Source organism: Phyllobates terribilis, unplaced genomic scaffold (assembly GCF_046119375.1).
Source record: "Phyllobates terribilis strain yellow unplaced genomic scaffold, ASM4611937v1 Scaffold_116__1_contigs__length_5312468, whole genome shotgun sequence".
Classification (NCBI taxonomy): domain Eukaryota; kingdom Metazoa; phylum Chordata; class Amphibia; order Anura; family Dendrobatidae; genus Phyllobates; species Phyllobates terribilis.
The window spans coordinates 2,605,143-2,628,514 of record NW_027362876.1 but is presented as its reverse complement, the minus strand read 5'-3'; the positions used below and the strand labels follow the sequence as shown (position 1 = coordinate 2,628,514).

The following is a 23,372-nucleotide window of genomic DNA, read 5'->3' as shown; positions in this document are numbered from 1 at the left end:
CTAAACCTCAACCGGACAAATTATCTGAAATACAGGAGGAAAATTACTATCCCACCACTCTTCCCTCCTTTTTTAGACCGTATCTCCGACAGGCTATATTTTATCCTATTTATACCCCTGATTTTACTTTTGTAATGTATTTTAAACCAATACTAATACATTTGTATATTTTATCTCATTAGTATATCTCCAGTCTTATTCCAGCGCTAGTGAATTATTATACATACTTTGTACATTCATTTTCCCCGACAGTGTGAGGATACTGTCCCACTTGCAGCAGGAATAATAGGCCTACCTGCCAGCGCTACTCCTCTCTAAAAAAATTAACATAACAGAACTATCGCATATAGCCTAAAGCGCATGCGCAGGCTTCACCAGACGCCATGGATGTGCTACACATGTGACACAGCCATACAGGAGGACAGGTCCGCCCCAACAGACCCACTCTCTCTGCCACATCACCTGCCTGTGACGCAACTTCCAGGGGGGTCGAGTTTGAGCGCATGCACTTACGGTCTGGCGGTAATCGCGGAAACATACATAAACCCTCAACCGCAGCTAGAGACAGATGCACAAGATGAAGGTGCGGCGGAAGCGCCTGTTCACAGCTCCATTAAAGGTACCCACCCAGCACATTTTGAGCAGTCAGGCAAGCCACCTGGCCACATGCCTCTATACTGATCTGTTTGGGGACCTGTACTCCCTATATGTCTCTGCCCTGTTACTTAATAAGCTTTATTACTTACCTGGGTGGGGACCTATATTCCTCATATGTCTCTGCCCCGTACCCAACATAACTTTATACTCATCTATTTGGTGACCTATTTTCCTTATGTCTCTGCCCTGATACCTAACTTCTTTACCACCTAAGCTCTATCATTCTTCTCCTTGGCCCTCCTCCAACTCCTTTGCTCCTCCACTTAATCATTAATCTTTTTGCTTCCATTGTCCCATATTTTTACCAATGACTTACCATGCGGCCAGAATATCAGCAATACTTATCTGCAGGACGGATGTCCTAGAAGCCGCTGAAGATTGTCACACAATTACAAGTACATTCATGATGAGCATAGGAAAGGCTCATGTATATAATTTCAGTATATATGTAAATATGTACAGTACAGACCAAAAGTTTGGACACACCTTCTCATTTAAAGATTTTTCTGTATTTTCATGACTATGAAAATTGTACATTCACACTGAAGGCATCAAAACTATGAATTAACACATGTGGAATTATATACTTAACAAAAAAGTGTGAAACAACTGAAAATATGTCTTATATTCTAGGTTCTTCAAAGTAGCCATCTTTTGCTTTGATGACAGCTTTGCACACTCTTGGCATTCTCTTGATGAGCTTCAAGAGGTAGTTACCAGAAATGGTTTTCACTTCACAGGTGTGCCCTGTCAGGTAAAACCAGATTTACCCCGTTTTAGCTGTCAGCTCTGTCAAGACTGCTGACATAGTTGAAATTGTCTCTCACGCTGATCATACCCACACACGTGTTGACAGCGTGGGAGAGGCCGATAGTGGCATATGCTAGCCGCATCTGATATCTAAATCGGCAGAAAGCGTGTTGGATCTCCTGCACAACCAGGAGATCGTGACTTAGTGGGATCGCTTGCTTCTCCTGCTGACCGTCAATTCTTGTGCGGACAGCGTGAGAGAGACGGTCAGTGGCATAGCTGAGCTGCTTGTGCTCTTAAGCTGGCTAAGTCTGTTATATTGCCGGAGTTATTTCACTGCTGACAGCACTACTGGAGATGCGAGTGGAATTATTAAGGATCCATTACACAGATTGTGTGACAGGTGCAATAGTGTGCCCTGATAACCTCTGTACAAGGGCTCATTACACTTATATCTATCAGACCGTCCACACTTTTGAAGTCACTTTATAATATGGGGAGTGTATCCAACGGGCTAGGAGAATTTTTTACTATTGAATTCACACTGGCAAATTGAGCCTTTATTTAATAAAATCTCTCCTGGCTGAGGACACTATCATAATTCAGCACACCCTTGATATAATCTATGGCATTCATTTTGTAAGCATAAACCCAGCCATCAATTCTAAGGGACATTGGCTAGGGGCTTATTTTATTAATAATTTGATTCACCGTCTGACTCTATCAGTAATTTAGTGGATCATGACTCCATTTATATAATCATGATCCATGATACATCCCTAATGGGATGTATGATTTACCAGGTTTTAATATTATTATTTAACAAAGAATTTCACTTTTACTCACACCCTTTTCCCTTTCCTAATTGTTTACTTGTAATATGGAGGTGTTCACCTTTGTGAGCACTGTCTGATGAGATCAGACAATACTTTGACTATAGAATTGCAGCCTTGCAGCGCTGGGGTCCTGGGTTCAAATCCCACCAATGACAAAAAATGAGTTTGTATGTTCTCCCTGTGTTTGCGTGGGTTTCCTCCAGGTTGTCTGGTTTCCTCCCACACTCCAAAGACATCCTGATAGGGAATTTAGATTGTGAGCCCCAATGAGAACAGTGCCGATAATGTCTGTAAAGCGCTGTGGAATTAATGACGGTATATAAGCGAGTAAAATAAATAAATAAGCTGGAAAATAATTAGTAAGGTCCATTTGTTTCCTATTATCCTTTGTGAAGAATTCCAAAGTTATCACCACATAAAGTGACACACGTCAGATTTGAAAAATAGGGCCTGATTAGGAACAGAAAACTGGCTGCGGAGTGAGAAGGAACCTGTGAAAAAAAAAAAAATTCTATGTTACATCCCCAACAACAACCTATGTATAAGGGGAGAATTCCAACACTAAAATGGAGTTGCACTCATTTATGGTGGAGCCATTGGAGCTACTATGAGTCCTAACCAGAAGAGTAGAGAAAGTATTAGTGCCCCCATTTCAGGAGAGATTGTGCAGGAATCTGAACTCCTTAGGATGACAACATAATGGAATTTATGACGTGGAGTGAATCCATGAAACCAGGGCTGGAGCCAACACATCTCCTGCAGGCGGGAATAAATGTATATTACAGCCATCAGCCACGCACAGCTTAGAGATATATCATGGCACAGGTGTAATTTTTTTTATGTAGTTTATCACAATCCTGTATGAAGTTAGTTGGTTTTAAAATAAAGTGTAAAGTCAGGATAAAGGGAAACTCTGCTGTTATTGTACAGAAATTCACACTTGGCCTCACTGCACATTTAATGTTGTCGATCATAAAAGTGAAGTTTGGCCAGAAAGACTGGACCTGGTCTTGTAGGAACCATATGAGAACATTCAGCGGCACAGAAGGGAGAGAAGGTAGATTCATCCAATAAGATATCAGGGATCTAGGAAGGAACAGCATCATTACCCTCCACTTTCTCTTACAGGCCCATCAGAATATTTTTCTTCAAGTGATTTTCTAACTTGTCAGCACTTTCTACGTACGCTGTCATCTGGGCAGGTAACGGTCAGCATCTTCTAATTCCAGGGGGTAGGTGGATCTTTCAGATTGTAAGTTCCATAGAAAAGAGCTTTCACAATTTCCCCAAGTAATTAGAACATTTTTCATATGGAGGCGAATGTTATGCTCTAGTGGCAAAATGGCGATCACACGATTGTGATATGGCCAGACTACATCACCGATAAAGCAGCCATAGCTGGTGACAGAGAAGAATCTGTGACTTCTCTGCATTTAGTGGTCACTACTCACCTGGGTAGTCATATGTAGGAATCTCCTCTTTACACCGCTCATCACCCCATACATATGTCTCTGTAGTATTAATATGGGTCAGATCTTCACCCTGAAACAAATATTGTAAAAGTCACAGACAGATGGAGAAATCACATCTATGATCAGCTCTAATCCTGCCATCTCCACCGTCCTCATTACACAAATATAAAACATATAATACTGGTGGATAAAACAAGACTGAACACAAGACCTTCACAGCCATCTACACATCATAGGGGAGATCTCATGACACCTTCTCTCCATCTACCTGATGATCCTGAGGAACATTAGGATCTTCTTGTTTACAGTCCTGTGGAAGAAGAGGACGGGGACATCTCTCTGGTGTTGTCCTCTTACTGGATAGATCTGGAGGAAACACATACAGGGACTGAATTCATTCTTTACATACAGATAATTATAGGCCGTGTGTATTTAGTCCTGTCTATTACCTGGTGATGTGAGGGGCTGGGGAACCTCCATCATGATGTCCTTGTACAGATCTTTGTGTCCTTCTAAATACTCCCACTCCTCCATGGAGAAATAGACAGCGACATCCTGACACCTTATAGGAACCTGACACATACAATGATACCGTCATCCCCCCAATCCCTTAATAGTGTTACTGTATAATGTCCCAGCATTCCCAGCAGTGTCACCTCTCCAGTCAGCAGCTCAATCATCTTATAGGTGAGTTCTACGATCTTCTGGTCATTGATGTCCTCATGTATCAAGGCTTGAGATGGAGGCCCTGTGATTGGGCTTAGGGGTCTTCCCCATCCCTCAGACACAGGATCCTGACAGCGCTCACTAGAGGTCTTCTTCACTACTGTGTAATCCTGGTTATGGAGAGACACATTAATAAATCTCACTATAGACATTTCCAGAGTCCTCACCTCTCCAGTTCTGTCCATCTGTTATTCCCATAGATAAGAATGATGTAATGTGAAGTCATCAGAATCTCTCACCTCTCCAGTAAGCCGGAAGATGATCTCTAGGGTGAGGTGTAATATCCTCTCTGCCATCTTGTCTCTGTCCATATCCATCCTTGATGGGTGATTCACAAAAATTCTGTCAATATAGAAGATGTCCACTGAGAGGATCTGATATTGTAGTGACCTAAATAGGAAGACAATGAGACGATGGAACATCATAAAGAATTCCGTGTAATAATACAATTACTGGACACAATAAGGGAAATATATCAGGAGATAGAAGGTGTAGATGTTGTATTCTCTAGTCTTGTATGGATTTGAACATAAGTTGAATTGCAGAAAAAGACATCTCCTCCATGCTCTCAATCACTGGCTAAGTTGACCACTGCTTAGCCAACTGATTAGCGGTAGCTGTAATCACAAGTACGCAGGAAATACAGAGACTGGTGGGGGACCCAAGCAGCAATGGTATTCTTATTGGTTTACAACATTCTGCTTTTTACCCTGTCATGTACTAATGAAACCTATATATTTTAGGCCACAGACAACAAGCAGTTTCTTCCTTGGAGTCTGCAACTGAATAAGTTTCTCATAGACTTATCTTCCATAACGCTAATTATCGTCTCATTTACCGACATTGGAATCGGCATTAGCAATACTACAGGAGATATTCATTACACGTGACATGAGAAATAACTACTTCATGATGAGGACGACATCTTCTACTATAACTCCAGAAACATTTGGCCAGAGTCCATCACTGACTACATCACCTCTAGTCATCTATATGAAAGTTTTCCATCTTTCCCCGGCTGTAATCTTTTTATCAAATTAGATCTCATGTATAAAAGTTTGCTTGTAAGAACACCAACACAGGAGTGATTTGAAGCTAATGTCCCCATGTACGGTGTTTTTTTTTTCTGGATAGGTCATAGAAAATATTAAAAATCTCTGAAGTTAATCGCCTCCCTCCTTCCCTCTGTCATTTGCAATCTGAGCTGACACTCTTAGGTGGAGGATTGTACAAATTACACTGGTCAACAAATTGTAACTTTTTTTCTGTTTCCTGTTTTAAAATATGTTGTCTATGTATTTTGAGGAGCTGATTTCAGAAATGTAAATCAGAATTTCTGTAGCATGTACCATTCCCGAGATAGTTTAAGTTTATGATTATAATGATAAGGACAGTGCATAATAAATTGGCACTTCTATTAAACTTTTTATTTCAGAAGCGTATTTTTTGTAGAAATAACCAATAAAAATTCATAATATGGACTCTCTTTATTATAATATACAGCACTAAGTCCTGTCCAATCATGCATTGCATTAGTTGTGCACTCTCAGGCACAACTGTCAGACTTTGGTAGCATTATATAATAGCAGCAGTAACGACGCTGTAATCTTCATGAGTTTCTTCTGTTTTGAGAAAATTTCATAAAGGAGCAAAACTGTTTAATAAGTAATGAGTTGTAGAATATCGCGTCAATGTCGCAATAGTAGTGATCTCTTTTGTTATACATGTGGAGATTATACCCTTAAAGCCCAGAAAAGGAGTATAACTGCAGTTGTTAAGAAGGCATAGGAGTTATATTTTGGATGCTAAATTTGTGACCAAGACAGAGCAAGGGCTACTCATATATGCTGCTCATCTTGCGCTACGAGTTTGAGGTCTTGGCTGAAGGGTGTGCGACCATAGATGCCGTTTGTCATTCCAATGATCGGGAGGGAGCAGAAGGACCATATAACCGATTGTTACTTCTGCACAATGAATGTATCCGGTTTTTCCTTCTAAGAACAGGAGGTCTATTGAATATCCCAAGCTCGCTTCTGCAATTAGACCAGTGGCGCACGATGAAAGTCTGCCAGTTCCAAAACCACCGCCGGTGTGGAGAATAGAAGAGGGCGATGAAATGATGGTTGATTCATTAGAGATGGAACCTGCTGCTGATTCAGATTTCGAACCATCAATATCAACTGCTCCACGTTTAATATCTCAAGCAAGACTCAACGATCTGGTCAGAGATTTGGGTTTATCAAAGAGTCAGGCAGAACTACTTGGATCAAGGTTGCAAGGGTGGCATCTGTTGCAGCCAGGTACAGAAATTTCACTATTTTGCAGTCGTCATGAAGATTTAACCAAATATTTCAGTCAACCTGACTGTCTCACTTTTTGCAGTGATATTACTGGATTGTTTTCTGTCCTTGGAGTTGACCATGACCCAAGGGAATGGCGACTGTTCATTGATTCATTGGCCTTAAGTTTTAAGGCTGTCTTGCTACACAATGGTAATGACTACTCTTCGATACCTATCGGACATGTCGATCAGTATGAAGGAGACCTATGAGAATATGCAGATGCACATTCAATACTCAAGGTACAAATGGAATATATGTGGTGATCTCAAGATAGTTGCAATTTTATTAGGTTTACAGATGGGATACACTAAGTACTGTTGTTTCCTTTGGGAATGGGACAGTAGCGCAAGAGACTCGCAATATATCAGGAAGGACTGGCCACTACGCAATAAATTTATTCCAGGGCAGAAGAATGTTAAACACGAACCATTAATAGATGAAAAGATGATATTCCTTCCACCTTTGCACATCAAAATGGGATTAATGAAGAACTTTGTCAAAGCAATGAACAAGCAAACTGAAGTCTTTGCTTACTTGTGACAGAAGTTTCCATGCATCAGTGATGCCAAGATAAAAGAGGGTGTTTTCATTGGCCCACAAATCCGAGAGCTAGTAAATGATAGTAAGGCTAAGTGCCCACGATGCAGAAACGCTGCATATTTTTTCCACATCTCCCTAGCAGGAAAAAAGCATGCGTTTTTTAAATGCGTTTTTCCTGCCAGGTAGAAGCGTTTGTCAAGCGTTTTTGCATGCATTTCCGCATGCGGGTTATCAAGCTCTTTTCCAAGCGATTTTAGCATCACTTGGAAAAGTGCTTGACAACTTGATCACGCTATATAAATCCATGCAACCGGCATGGATTTATATAGTGTGACCAAGTAATAGTAAAAAAAAAAAAAAAATAAGAATGGTAAAAAATAAAGATTATACTTACCTTCCGATGGCCCCCGGTCTCCTCAGCGATGCGACCGGTGTGTTGGACGGCTCGCGATGGTCTAAAAGGACCTTCCATGAGCCGCCCAACACACCGGACGCATCGCTGAGGAGACCGGGGGCCACCGGAAGGCAAGTATAATCTTTATTTTTTATTTTAAATTCTTTTTTACACAGGTACTATGGTACCCGGGTCTGCTTGAAAAACGCATAGTGGGCATGCAGCCTTTCTTTGATGGTCTTCTGCATGGTGCAGAACATGTAGCATGGTCGGCCTTCAAGAATGTCGTTTTCAGCTTTCTAGGCAACTACAAGGTGCAAAACTATGCTGAACAGTTTGAAAGTTTTCTTCAGGCTTACAAGTCAATGAAGTGCAACATATCACTTAAAATACATTTCCTTCATTCACACATTGACTTTTTCCCAACAAACCTAGGCACTGTAAGTGATGAACATGGTGAAAGGTTTCATCAAGACATTTCCTAGATGGAAAATAGGTACCAGGGGAGGTGGAGGCCCTCGATGCTGGGTGACTATTGTTGGAATCTTGCCTGTGAATTATCGGACAGTGATTATAAAGAAAATCAATGGCAAAACATTTCTAAACTTGATCGCTGTTGCTGACTTTTGAATTCGGAATATCACATGCCACCACAAATTTGACAGTATTCAATGCATACATAATTGCATTTTTCTCAAAAATCTTAAGTGATAGAGCAATTCTGAAGTTATTTCTCAGCATGACAATTCCGATAAGATTCACCCAATTTCATGCTGAAAAAAAAGCCTTGCTGAACAGTGTTACCTATAGTGTGAAGTGAACCAGCCTAATCAACATGCAGGCCGTCCCTTGTGAAGTAAGAGGATTAAAGTAGACACCTCACAAGGTTTTCCAGTAAGACAAACAGCTGACAGTCTCCAAGACTTAGACAAGAAACTAATACCAGTAGGAAATTGAATGTGGCCGAACAGTGAATCAGCTTAATTAACATGCAAGAGCTTCTTGTAGGGAAAAGACTATGAGGATGTGTATTGAGCATAGACAAAGAGTGCAGATTAACCTATCTGTTCAGACAGGAAAAGGTCTATCAAGGATAAAAGGGATATCTCACACTCTTTAGAAATAGCCATGGTCACCCAGCATACACATTCCTTTCATCAGCACAGCTTCAGCAGTCAGGATGTCTCCGAATGAAAATATAAAATATTGGAATATACATAAATCCAATATTAATGAGAAATACATTTCCAGCACATGGGGTAGCCAGAGAAAAGGATACATATTTTCTCATAACTGTAGCCCCTCTGCCAATGAGCCATAAATGCACAGTAGACACATAATTGACAACAGCTATGCCATTTTTGGTCTCTAAGTAAAAATAAAATCCTTATGGAAAATATGGTGTCAATCTACAACTTCTGCGATCATCCAGAGAGGCGTTATCACATAAGTTGGGGATTCCATAAAATCATGAAGTGCTGAGACCAGCCCACAACCTGGCCCATGTATGAGAGATACACATCATGTATGCAGGAAACCCCGTTCACAAAATGGCCATTTGAAGTGCTCTCCTTCAGCTAAACTGAATCGTCTCTGCGATCGGTGTATTAAGTTCTCTTGTTAATCCCTTTTATTTTCTGTAACTGTATATGCTGTAGGTACTGTGGGAGTATTTTATCTAGAGGCTTAATGACCGCAGTCACCGCTACGACCGGGCCTAGCCAATGCTAGCCCCTGTTTCAGCTAGATGTGTGTCCGAGGACACACATTCATACCAACATAGTAATGTAGGTTGAATAAAGACCTAGGTGCATCCAGTTCAACCTTCCTTATCTTTTTATACATCCTACAGTCTTGTTTGCTTTTGCGGCTGCTGCTTGACATTAAGTACTGCTGCTCAGCTTACTTGTACCCAGAATACCCAAGGCCTTCTCCTGTTCTGTAGTCCCAAGTATACTCCCATATAATGTATATGCAGCAATAGAATTACTCCGACCTAGTTGCATTACTCTACATTAAACCTCATCCGCCAAGTGTTTGCCCATTCAGTCATCTTATCCAGATCGTTCTGCAATATCATAATGTCAAGATCAGATTTTAATATTCTACATAGTTTGATGTCGTCAGCAAAAACTGACACTTTACTCTCAATCCCATCCCCAAGGTCATTAATAAAGAGGTTAAAAAGAATCGGTCCTAGTACAGATCACTGCAGCACCCCACTGCTGACTATATCCTAAAATGTAGTATATCCCTCCATGTTTGTCACACAGTCATGGCTTTCATCCAGCTAGGTTTCCGTAATACCCACCACATCGTATTCTGTGACCGATATAAGAGTCTCCAGTTCATTCATTTTGTTTGCGAGACTTCTTGCATTTGCCAGCAGATATTTAATATTATTAGCACATTTATTACACTTACTCAGCTCCCTACTTTCCTTGCATATCCCAGCCCCTCCTAGATCCTCATTGACCCCTACTACCTCACTCCCATCTTGTCAGTGTGCCACAATACACGCTGCCGACCAATCAGAGGCCATCAGATGAAGTCAGCGTACACGTGACTAGAGGCGCATGGAAGTGACATCATGCGCTCCCGTCGCTTGCACGCTGAAGCCAGCTGCCAGCTCCATAAAAATATGCAGCGCGACAGAGTGAAGGCGAGTATAATGTGTTGTTTTTTTTTTTAAATCAGTGAGTACATGGTACCCTAGGCCATAGTACTACATGCACGACTGTGGGCTGGGCATTACGCCACATGCACGACTGTGGGCTGGGCATTACGCCACATGCACGACTGTGGGCTGGGCATTACGCCACATGCACGACTGTGGGCTGGGCATTACGCCACATGCACGACTGTGGGCTGGGCATTACGCCACATGCACGACTGTGGGCTGGGCATTACGCCACATGCACGACTGTGGGCTGGGCATTACGCCACATGCACGACTGTGGGCTGGGCATTACGCCACATGCACGACTGTGGGCTGGGCATTACGCCACATGCACGACTGTGGGCTGGGCATTACGCCACATGCACGACTGTGGGCTGGGCATTACGCCACATGCACGACTGTGGGCTGGGCATTACGCCACATGCACGACTGTGGGCTGGGCATTACGCCACATGCACGACTGTGGGCTGGGCATTACGCCACATGCACGACTATGGGCTGGGCATTACGCCACATGCACGACTATGGGCTGGGCATTACGCCACATGCACGACTATGGGCTGGGCATTACGCCACATGCACGACTATGGGCTGGGCATTACGCCACATGCACGACTATGGGCTGGGCATTACGCCACATGCACGACTATGGGCTGGGCATTACGCCACATGCACGACTATGGGCTGGGCATTACGCCACATGCACGACTATGGCCTGTGCATTACGCCACATGCACGACTATGGCCTGTGCATTACGCCACATGCACGACTATGGCCTGTGCATTACGCCACATGCACGACTATGGCTGTGCATTACGCCACATGCACGACTATGGCTGTGCATTACGCCACATGCACGACTATGGGCTGTGCATTACGCCACATGCACGACTATGGGCTGTGCATTACGCCACATGCACGACTATGGGCTGTGCATTACGCCACATGCACGACTATGGGCTGTGCATTACGCCACATGCACGACTATGGGCTGTGCATTACGCCACATGCACGACTATGGGCTGTGCATTACGCCACATGCACGACTATGGGCTGTGCATTACGCCACATGCACGACTATGGGCTGTGCATTACGCCACATGCACGACTATGGGCCTGTGCATTACGCCACATGCACGACTATGGGCCTGTGCATTACGCCACATGCACGACTATGGGCTGTGCATTACGCCACATGCACGACTATGGGCTGTGCATTACGCCACATGCACGACTATGGGCTGTGCATTACGCCACATGCACGACTATGGGCTGTGCATTACGCCACATGCACGACTATGGGCTGTGCATTACGCCACATGCACGACTATGGGCTGTGCATTACGCCACATGCACGACTATGGGCTGTGCATTACGCCACATGCACGACTATGGGCTGTGCATTACGCCACATGCACGACTATGGGCTGTGCATTACGCCACATGCACGACTATGGGCTGTGCATTACGCCACATGCACGACTATGGGCTGTGCATTACGCCACATGCACGACTATGGGCTGTGCATTACGCCACATGCACGACTATGGGCTGTGCATTACGCTACATGCACGACTATGGGCTGTGCATTACGCTACATGCACGACTATGGGCTGTGCATTACGCTACATGCACGACTATGGGCTGTGCATTACGCTACATGCACGACTATGGGCTGTGCATTACGCTACATGCACGACTATGGGCTGTGCATTACGCTACATGCACGACTATGGGCTGTGCATTACGCTACATGCACGACTATGGGCTGTGCATTACGCTACATGCACGACTATGGGCTGTGCATTACGCTACATGCACGACTATGGGCTGTGCATTACGCTACATGCACGACTATGGGCTGTGCATTACGCTACATGCACGACTATGGGCTGTGCATTACGCTACATGCACGACTATGGGCTGTGCATTACGCTACATGCACGACTATGGGCTGTGCATTACGCTACATGCACGACTATGGGCTGTGCATTACGCTACATGCACGACTATGGGCTGTGCATTACGCTACATGCACGACTATGGGCTGTGCATTACGCTACATGCACGACTATGGGCTGTGCATTACGCTACATGCACGACTATGGGCTGTGCATTACGCTACATGCACGACTATGGGCTGTGCATTACGCTACATGCACGACTATGGGCTGTGCATTACGCTACATGCACGACTATGGGCTGTGCATTACGCTACATGCACGACTATGGGCTGTGCATTACGCTACATGCACGACTATGGGCTGTGCATTACGCTACATGCACGACTATGGGCTGTGCATTACGCTACATGCACGACTATGGGCTGTGCATTACGCTACATGGAGGACTATGGGCTGTACATTACGCTACATGGAGGACTATGGGCTGTGCATTACGCTATATGGAGGACTATGGGCTGTGCATTACGCTATATGGAAGACTATGGGCTGTGCATTACGCTATATGGAGGACTATGGGCTGTGCATTACGCTATATGGAGGACTATGGGCTGTGCATTACGCTATATGGAGGACTATGGGCTGTGCATTACGCTATATGGAGGACTATGGGCTGTGCATTACGCTATATGGAGGACTATGGGCTGTGCATTACGCTATATGGAGGACTATGGGCTGTGCATTACGCTATATGGAGGACTATGGGCTGTGCATTACGCTATATGGAGGACTATGGGCTGTGCATTACGCTATATGGAGGACTATGGGCTGTGCATTATACTACATGGAGGACTATGGGCTGTGCATTATACTATATGGAGGACTATGGGCTGTGCATTATACTATATGGAGGACTATGGGCTGTGCATTATACTATATGGAGGACTATGGGCTGTGCATTATACTATATGGAAGACTATGGGCTGTGCATTATACTATATGGAGTACTATGGGGAGTGTATTATACTATGTGGAGTACTATGGACTGTGCATTATACTATGTGGAGTACTATGGGCTGTGCATTATACTATATGGAGGACTATGGGGAGTGTATTATACTATATTGAGGACTATGGGCTGTGCATTATACTATATGGAGGACTGTGGGCTGTGCAATATACTATATGGAAGACTATGGGCTGTGCATTATACTATATGGAAGACTATGGGCTGTGCATTATACTTCTGCTATGGGGTCCCATGACTTCTAAGTTCGTACCTGGTAAGTATAAGGCTAAGTGCCCAAGATGCAGAAATGCTGCATATTTTTTCTGCTTCTCCCTGGCAGGAAAAAGGCGTGCTGTTTTTACATGCATTTTTCCCGCCAGGTAGAAGAGTTTGTCAAGCGTTCTTCACATGCATTTCTGCATGCAGGTTATCAAGCACTTTTCCAAGCGATTTTAGCATCACTTGGAAAGTGCTTGACAACTTGTTCACACTATAAAAATCCATGCAACCGGCATGGATAGAAGTGTGACCAAGTTAGTTAAAAAAAAAAAAAGAATAAGAATGGTAAAAAATAAAAAAAGATGATATTTTCCTTCCGATGTACTCCGGTGTTTCGTCTGCTCCGTCCGGTGTCTTGGGCGGCTCGCGGTGGTGTGAAGGACCTGCGATGACGTCATTGAGTGACAGGTCACATGACTCAATAACGTCATGGCAGGTCCTTCACAACAACGCGACCCATACAGCAGACCAGACGGAGGGGAGAAAACACCGGGAGGACATCGGAAGGTAAGTAGAATCTTTTTTTTTTATTTTAAATTCCTTTTTTTTAACAGGTTCTATGGTTCTATGGTCTCCTCTCCTCCAGACCTGGGTACCATCCGCACATTGAACCGTGTGATATCCGCATGTGCAGATGCAGTGATGCGGATGTCACGCGGTCCAATGCAAGTCAATGGCGGCGATTACGGCACATAGCCTTATAGAACATTTTTTTTACTATACATTAAACGGGGGATATAAATACCACGATAGGGGACATATCAGGATGAAGTGGGAGGGGAGGGTCAGTCGAAATCTTTGCACCGGGGCCAATCAGACCCTAGTTACGCCACTGATTATACTGTGTGGGGGGGATTATGGCACTGTGAGAACATTATACTGTGTGAGGGCATCATACATACTCCATAAGGGGCATAATGGGGGCATTACACTGTGTGGGGGCATCATACATCCTGCATAAGGGGCAAAATGGGGGCATTACACTGTGGGGCATCATACATAATGTATAAGGGGCATAATGGGGGCATTACACTGTGGGAGGCATCATACATCCTGCATAAGGGGCATAATGGGGGCTTTACACTGTGTGGGGGCATCATACATACTCCATAAGGAGCATAATGGGGGCATTACACTGTGTGGGCGCATCATACATACTGCATAAGGGGCATAATGGGGGCATTACACTGTGGGGCATCATACATCCTGTATAAGGGGCATAATAGGGGCATTACACTGTGGGAGGCATCATACATCCTGCATAAGGGGCATAATGGGGGCATTACAATGTGTGGAGGCATCATACATCCTGCATAAGGGGCAAAATGGGGGCATTACACTGTGTCGGGGCATCATACATCCTGCATAAGGGGCATAATGGGGGCTTTACACTGTGTGGGGGCATCATACATACTGCATAAGCGGCATAATGGGGGCATTACACTGTGTGGGGGCATGATACATAATGCATAAGGGGCATAATGGGGGCATTACACTGTGGGGGGCATCATACATCCTGCATAAGGGGCATAATGGGGGCATTACACTGTGTGGGGGCATCATACATCCTGCATAAGGGGCATAATGGGGGCATTACACTGTGTGGGGCATCATACATCCTGCATAAGGGGCATAATGGGAGCTTTACACTGTGTGGGGGCATCATACATCCTGCATAAGGGGCATAATGGGGACATTACACTGTGTGTGGGCATCATACATCCTGCATAAGGGGCATAATGGGGGCATTACAATGTGTGGGGGCATCATACATCCTGCATAAGGGGCATAATGGGGGCATTACACTGTGGGGTATCATACATACTGCATAAGGGGCATAATGGGGGCATCATACATACTGCATAAGGGGCATAATTGGGGCATCATACATCCTGCATAAGGGGCATAATGGGGACATTACACTGTGGGGGGGGGGCATCATACATACTGCATAAGGGGCATAATGGGGGCATCATACATACTGCATAAGGGGCATAATGGGGGCATTACACTGTGTGGGGGCATCATACATCCTGCATAAGGGGCATAATGGGGACATTACACTGTGGGGGGGTATCATACATACTGCATAAGGGGGGCATTACACTGTGTGGGGGCATCATACATACTGCATAAGGGGCATAATGGGGGCATTACACTGTGTGGGGGCATGATACATCATGCATAAGGAGCATAATGGGGGCATTACACTGTGTGGGGGCATCATACTTACTGCATAAGGGGCATAATGGGGGCATTACACTGTGGGGCATCATACATACTGCATAAGGGGCATAATGGGGGCATTACACTGTGTGGGGGCATCATACATCGTGTATAAGGGGCATAATGGGGGCATTACACTGTGTGGGGGCATCATACATCCTGCATAAGGGGCATAATGGGGGCATTACACTGTGTGGGAGCATCATACATACTGCATAAGGGGCATAATGGGGGTATTACACTGTGTGGGGGGCATCATACATACTGCATAATCGGCATAATGGGGGCATTACACTGTGTGGGGGCATCATAAATCCTGCATAAGGGGCATAATGGGGGCATCACACATCCTGCATAAGGGGCATAATGGGGGCATTAGACTGTGTGGGGGCATCATACATCCTGCATAAGGGGAATAATGGGGGCATTACACTGTGTGGGGGCATCATACATCCTGCATAAGGGGCATAATGGGGGCATTACACTGTGGGGCATCATACATACTGCATAAGGGGCATAATGGGGGCATTACACTGTGGGGGGGAATCATACATCCTGTATACAGGGCATAATGGGGGCATTACACTGTGTGGGGGCATCATACATCCTGCATAAGGGGCATAATGGGGGCATTACACTGTGTGGGGGCATCATACATCCTGCATAAGGGGCATAATGGGGGCATTACACTGTGTGGGGGCATCAAACATACTGCATAAGGGGAATAATGGGGGCATTACACTGTGTGGGGGCATCATACATACTGCATAAGGGGCATAATGGGGGCATTACACTGTGTGGGGGCATCATACATCCTGCATAAGAGGCATAATGGGGGCATTACACTGTGTGGGGGCATCATACATCCTGCATAAGGGGCATAATGGGGGCATTACACTGTGTGGGGGCATCAAACATACTGCATAAGGGGAATAATGGGGGCATTACACTGTGGGGGCATCATACATCCTGCATAAGGGGCATAATGGGGGTATTACACTGTGTGGGGGCATCATACATACTGTATAAGGGGCATAATGGGGGCATTACACTGCGTGGGGGCATCATACATCCTGCATAAGGGGCATAATGGGGGCATCATACATCCTGCATAAGGGGCATAATGGGGGCATTACACTGTGTGGGGGCATCATACATCCTGCATAAGGGGCATAATGGGGGCATTACACTGTGGGGGGCATAATACATCCTGCATAAGGGGCATAATGGGGACATTACACTGTGTGGGGGCATCATACATACTGCATAAGGGGCATAATGGGGCATTACACTGTGTGGGGGCATCATACATCCTGCATAAGGGGCATAATGGGGCCATTACACTGTGTGGGGGCATCATACATACTGCATAAGGGGCATAATTGGGGGCATTACACTGTGTGGGGGCATCATACATCCTGCATGAGGGGCATAATGGGGTCATTAAACTGCGTGGGGGCATCATACATACTGCATGAGGGGCATAATGGGGGCATTACACTGTGTGGGGGCATCATACATACTGCATAAGCGGCATAATGGGGGCATTACACTGTGTGGGGGCGTCATACATCCTGCATAAGGGGTATAATGGGGGCATTACACTGTGTGGGGGGGCATCATACATCATGCATAAGGAGAATAATGGGGGCATTACACTGTATGGGGGCATCATACATACTGCATAAGGGGCATAATGGGGGCATTACACTGTGTGGGGGCATCATACATCCTGCATAAGAGGCATAATGGGGGCATTACACTGTGTGGGGGCATCATACATCCTGCATAAGGGGCATAATGGGGGCATTACACTGTGTGGGGGCATCAAACATACTGCATAAGGGGAATAATGGGGGCATTACACTGTGGGGGCATCATACATCCTGCATAAGGGGCATAATGGGGGTATTACACTGTGTGGGGGCATCATACATACTGTATAAGGGGCATAATGGGGGCATTACACTGTGGGGGCATCATACATCCTGCATAAGGGGCATAATGGGGGCATTACACTGTGTGGGGGCATCAAACATACTGCATAAGGGGAATAATGGGGGCATTACACTGTGGGGGCATCATACATCCTGCATAAGGGGCATAATGGGGGTATTACACTGTGTGGGGGCATCATACATACTGTATAAGGGGCATAATGGGGGCATTACACTGTGGGGGCATCATACATCCTGCATAAGGGGCATAATGGGGGCATTACACTGTGTGGGGGCATCATACATCCTGCATAAGGGGCATAATGGGGGCATTACACTGTGGGGGGCATAATACATCCTGCATAAGGGGCATAATGGGGACATTACACTGTGTGGGGGCATCATACATACTGCATAAGGGGCATAATGGGGCATTACACTGTGTGGGGGCATCATACATCCTGCATAAGGGGCATAATGGGGCCATCATACATCCTGCATAAGGGGCATAATGGGGCCATTACACTGTGTGGGGGCATCATACATACTGCATAAGGGGCATAATTGGGGGCATTACACTGTGTGGGGGCATCATACATCCTGCATGAGGGGCATAATGGGGTCATTAAACTGCGTGGGGGCATCATACATACTGCATAAGCGGCATAATGGGGGCATTACACTGTGTGGGGGCGTCATACATCCTGCATAAGGGGTATAATGGGGGCATTACACTGTGGGGGGCATCATACATCCAGCATGAGGGGCATAATGGGGGCATTACACTGTGTGGGGGCATCATACATCCAGCATGAGGGGCATAATGGGGGCATTACACTGTGTGGGGGCATCATACATACTGCATAAGGGGCATAATGGGGGCATTACACTGTGGGGGGCATCATACATCCTGCATAAGGGGCATAATGGGGGCATTACACTGTGGGGGGCGTCATACATACTGCATAAGGGGCATAAGGGGGGCATTACACTGTGTGGGGGCATCATACATCCTGCATAAGGGGTATAATGGGGGCATTACACTGTGGGGGGCATCATACATCCAGCATGAGGGGCATAATGGGGGCATTACACTGTGGGGGCATCATACATCCTGCATAAGGGGCATAATGGGGGCATTACACTGTGGGGGCATCATACATACTGCATAAGGGGCATAATGGGGGCATTACACTGTGTGGGGGCATCATACATACTGCATAATGGGGCCATCATACATCCTGCATAAGGGGCATAATGGGGTCATTACACCGTGTGGGGGCATCATACATACTGCATAAGGGGCATAATGGGGGCATTACACTGCGTGGGGGCATCATACATACTGCATGAGGGGCATAATGGGGGCATTACACTGTGTGGGGGCGTCATACATACTGCATAAGGGGCATAATGGGGACATTACACTGTGTGGGGGCATCATACATCCTGCATAAGGGGTATAATGGGGGATTACACTGTGGGGGGCATCATACATCCAGCATGAGGGGCATAATGGGGGCATTACACTGTGTAGGGGCATCATACATACTGCATAAGGGGCATAATGGGGGCATTACACTGTGTGGGGGCATCATACATACTGCATAAGGGGCATAATGGGGGCATCATACATCCGGCATAAGGGGCATAATGGGGGCATCATACATCCGGCATAAGGGGCATAATGGGGGCATTACACTGTGTGGGGGCATCACACATCCTGCATAAGGGTCATAATGGGGGCATCATACATCCTGCATAAGGGGCATAATGGGGGCATTACACTGTGTGGGGCATCATATATACTGCATAAGGGGCATAATGGGGGCATTACACTGTGGGGGCATCATACATACTGCATAAGGGGCATAATGGGGGCATTACACTGTGTGGGGGGCATCATACATCCTGCATAAGGGGCATAATGGGGGCATTACACTGTGTGGGGGCATCATACATCCTGCATAAGGGGCATAATGGGGGCATTACACTGTGGGGGCATCATACATACTGCATAAGGGGCATAATGGGGGCATTACACTGTGTGGGGGGCATCATACATACTGCATAAGGGGCATAATACATCCTGCATAAGGGGCATAATGGGGGCATTACACTGTGGGGGCATCATACATCCTGCATAAGGGGCATAATGGGGGCATTACACTGTGGGGGCATCATACATACTGCATAAGGGGCATAATGGGGGCATTACACTGTGGGGGCATCATACATACTGCATAAGGGGCATAATGGGGGCATTACACTGTGGGGGCATCATACATACTGCATAAGGGGCATAATGGGGGCATTACACTGTGTGGAGGGCATCATACATACTGCATAAGGGGCATAGTGGGGGCATTACACTGTGGGGGCATCATACATCCTGCATAAGGGGCATAATGGGGCATTACACTGTGGGGGCATCATACATACTGCATAAGGGGCATAATGGGGGCATTACACTGTGTGGGGGCATCATACATCCGGCATAATGGGGGCATTACACTGTGGGGCAGTAAAAGGGTCCTGTACTATGAGAACAATACGTTTCCTCCCTTCCGGTCTCCATAGTTGGGTCGTATGTATCTATTACAGGAAACAGAACAAAAACCTTATGATTCTTATAAAGGGGCAACACAAGACCCCAAAAGAGTCTCCGTGCTGAAGGGGTTACTGCCCCCTGCGCCCAGTAATGGGGTTTCCACATACCTCCACCTGCAGAGCCGCCACCACATATATGGCTGCTCTGTGCGCACAGGACCTGTGATGAGGTCACAGGAGGGGAGGAGTCAGGGGTCACATGATCAGGGGCCTCAGTGGATGCAGGACTCTGCTGTGCTGGTTGTCATGGTGCTGGATGAGCTGAAGTTTATGTGTGGGGTCAGGAGGGGTTTACAGTGTGGATGTAGCAGAGCCGCGTGTGTACGAGGTGTACGGAGCGGAGCCGTGTGTGTACGAGGTGTACAGAGAAGAGCCGTGTGTGTACGAGGTGTACGGAGCAGAGCCGCGCGTGTACGAGGTGTACGGAGCGGAGCCGTGTGTGTACGAGGTGTACGTAGCGTAGCCGTGTGTGTACGAGGTGTATGGAGCGGAGCCGCGTGTGTACGAGGTGTACAGAGAAGAGCCGCGCGTGTACGAGGTGTACGGAGCGGAGCCGTGTGTGTACGAGGTGTACGGAGCAGAGCCGCGCGTGTACGAGGTGTACGGAGCCGTGTATGTACGAGGTGTACGGAGCAGAGCCGTGTGTGTACGAGGTGTATGGAGCGGAGCCGCGTGTGTACGAGGTGTACGGAGCGGAGCCATGTGTGTACGAGGTGTACGGAGCGGAGCCGCGCGTGTACGAGGTGTACGGAGCGGAGCCGCGCGTGTACGAGGTGTACGGAGCCGTGTATGTACGAGGCGTACGGAGCGGAGCCGGGCGTGTACGAGGCGTACGGAGCGGAGCCGGGCGTGTACGAGGCGTGCGTTGCTTAGCCGGGCGTGTACGAGGCGTACGGAGCGGAGCCGGGCGTGTACGAGGCGTGCGGAGCCGCGTGTGTACGAGGCGTACTGAGCGGAGCCGCGCGTGTACGAGGCTTGCGGAGCGGAGCCGGGTGTGTATGAGGTGTGCGGAGCGGATGCTGCCCCTCTCCAGGAGCGATCACAGCAGCATGGCATGAGACATTCTTGTACTACACGGACTGTCCTGACAGAACACAGCTCGTCAGGACATAGCCCCGACCTCCAGCGACAGCCGGACAGTCCCATTGGATCGGGGACGGTTGGGAGGTTTCTGTATATAAGTTGTGTGTGATAATTGTAGAATTATTAATGTCTCAGCATAAAAGGATGTACCTGAGTGTTTGTGCCGGGGTCCACATGCATGGAGGGGTTGAGGCGGTGCTGGCTGTATTATGCAGACGGTATCTGCCTGTAACAGTAGTAACCAGAAACTTCTAGAAACTCTGCACCAAAATGAAGCAAATCCTTATTCTGGGAGCTTCGCCTTGTACGTAACACCCCCGGATCCGGTACAAGCCGTGCAGATGTTCTCATTCATGTCATTTTCTGCTTAAGGTTCTGCGGTTTTCTGGCCAACTATAAAAAAAGAAAAAGCGTAAAACAATATTTGTTTCTGCTGCATTGACATAAGTACAATCTTTCATTATATATAAATCTATTACACGTCGGGTCAATGCTGTAAAGGACAGTAAAGTGCCAGAAACTTGTAACTACTGATCTCTCCACAAGAAAAAGCCGACAACTCCATCAATGGGATCATTTTATAAAATTAGGTCTTTGCAAGATGAAAATGGTCTCACAAACCACATTTTTTTTAAAATGTTCATAAAAAAAACCAAACAAAAATAATAACCTTACTTTGATTTTTTCCCCATTTTTCAATACTTTATGTGGTAAATTGAATATTGTCATTCCAAAGAGCAACTAGTCCCACAAAACACAAGCCCTCCGTCTATGTTAATGAAAAAACAAAGTTATATTTTTTGGGAAAAAGGGGAAGAAAAAAACAAAAAATTGGTCTTGTCAGAATAATGTAATTGCTATATATATACAGTACAGACCAAAAGTTTGGACACACCTTCTCATTTAAAGATTTTTCTGTATTTTCATGACTATGAAAATTGTACATTCACACTGAAGGCATCAAAACTATGAATTAACACATTTGGAATTATATACTTAACAAAAAAGTGTGAAACAACTGAAAATATGTCTTATATTCTAGGTTCTTCAAAGTAGCCACCTTTTGCTTTGATGACTGCTTTGCACACTCTTGGCATTCTCTTGATGAGCTTCAAGAGGTAGTCACCGGAAATGGTTTTCACTTCACAGGTGTGCCCTGTCAGGTTTAATAAGTGGCATTTCTTGCTTTCTAAATGGGGTTGGGACCATCAGTTGTGTTGTGCAGAAGTCAGGTGGATACACAGCTGATAGTCCTACTGAATAGACTGTTAGAATTTGTATTATGGCAAGAAAAAAGCAGCTAAGTAACGAAAAACGAGTGGCCATCATTACTTTAAGAAATGAAGGTCAGTCAGTGTGAAAAATTGGGAAAACTTTGAAAGTGTCCCCAAGTGCAGATGCAAAAACCATCAAGCACTACAAAGAAACTGGCTCACATGAGGACCGCCCCAGGAAAGGAAGACCAAGAGTCACCTCTGCTTCCGAGGATAACTTTATCCGAGTCACCATCCTCAGAAATCGCAGGTTAACAGCAGCTCAGATTAGAGACCAGGTCAATGCCACACAGAGTTCTAGCAGCAGACACATTTCTTCAAGAGGAGACTTTGTGCAGCAGGCCTTCATGGTAAAATAGCTGCTAGGAAACCACTGCTAAGGACAGGCAACAAGCAGAAGAGACTTGTTTGGGCTAAAGAACACAAGTAATGGTCATTAGACCAGTGGAAATCTGTGCTTTGGTCTGTTGAGTCCATATTTGAGATCTTTGGTTCCAACCACCGTGTCTTTGTGCGACGCAGAAAAGGTGAACGGATGGACTCTACATGCCTGGTTCCCACCGTGAAGCATGGAGGAGGAGGTGTGATGGTGTGGGGGTGCTTTGCTGGTGACACTGTTGGGGATTTATTCAAAATTGAAGGCATACTGAACCAG

General features: G+C 45.9%; 2 protein-coding genes across 3 annotated transcripts in view; one reads left to right on the top strand and one right to left on the bottom strand.

Moving 5' to 3' along the window:
- Positions 1–23,372, top strand: part of LOC141201484 (gastrula zinc finger protein XlCGF66.1-like) — a 306,294-nt gene that overhangs the window by 140,115 nt on the left and 142,807 nt on the right. The gene's annotated exons all lie outside the window — the stretch shown is intronic.
- Positions 501–20,533, bottom strand: LOC141201483 (uncharacterized). 2 transcript variants are annotated; one of them, XM_073663491.1, is made up of 8 exons: positions 20,469–20,533; positions 8,149–8,267; positions 4,681–4,831; positions 4,372–4,551; positions 4,165–4,288; positions 3,984–4,081; positions 3,695–3,785; positions 501–2,734 (listed from the first exon to the last, which is right to left on the bottom strand). In XM_073663491.1, exons 3-8 carry the CDS (start codon positions 4,756–4,758, stop codon positions 2,652–2,654), a joined length of 654 nt encoding a protein of 217 aa, XP_073519592.1. In that variant the 5' UTR covers positions 4,759–4,831; positions 8,149–8,267; positions 20,469–20,533; the 3' UTR covers positions 501–2,651. The 2 variants fall into 2 exon arrangements, with proteins under 2 accessions (XP_073519592.1, XP_073519591.1); XM_073663490.1 differs by lacking the exon at positions 8,149–8,267 and having other exon boundaries at positions 20,469–20,529.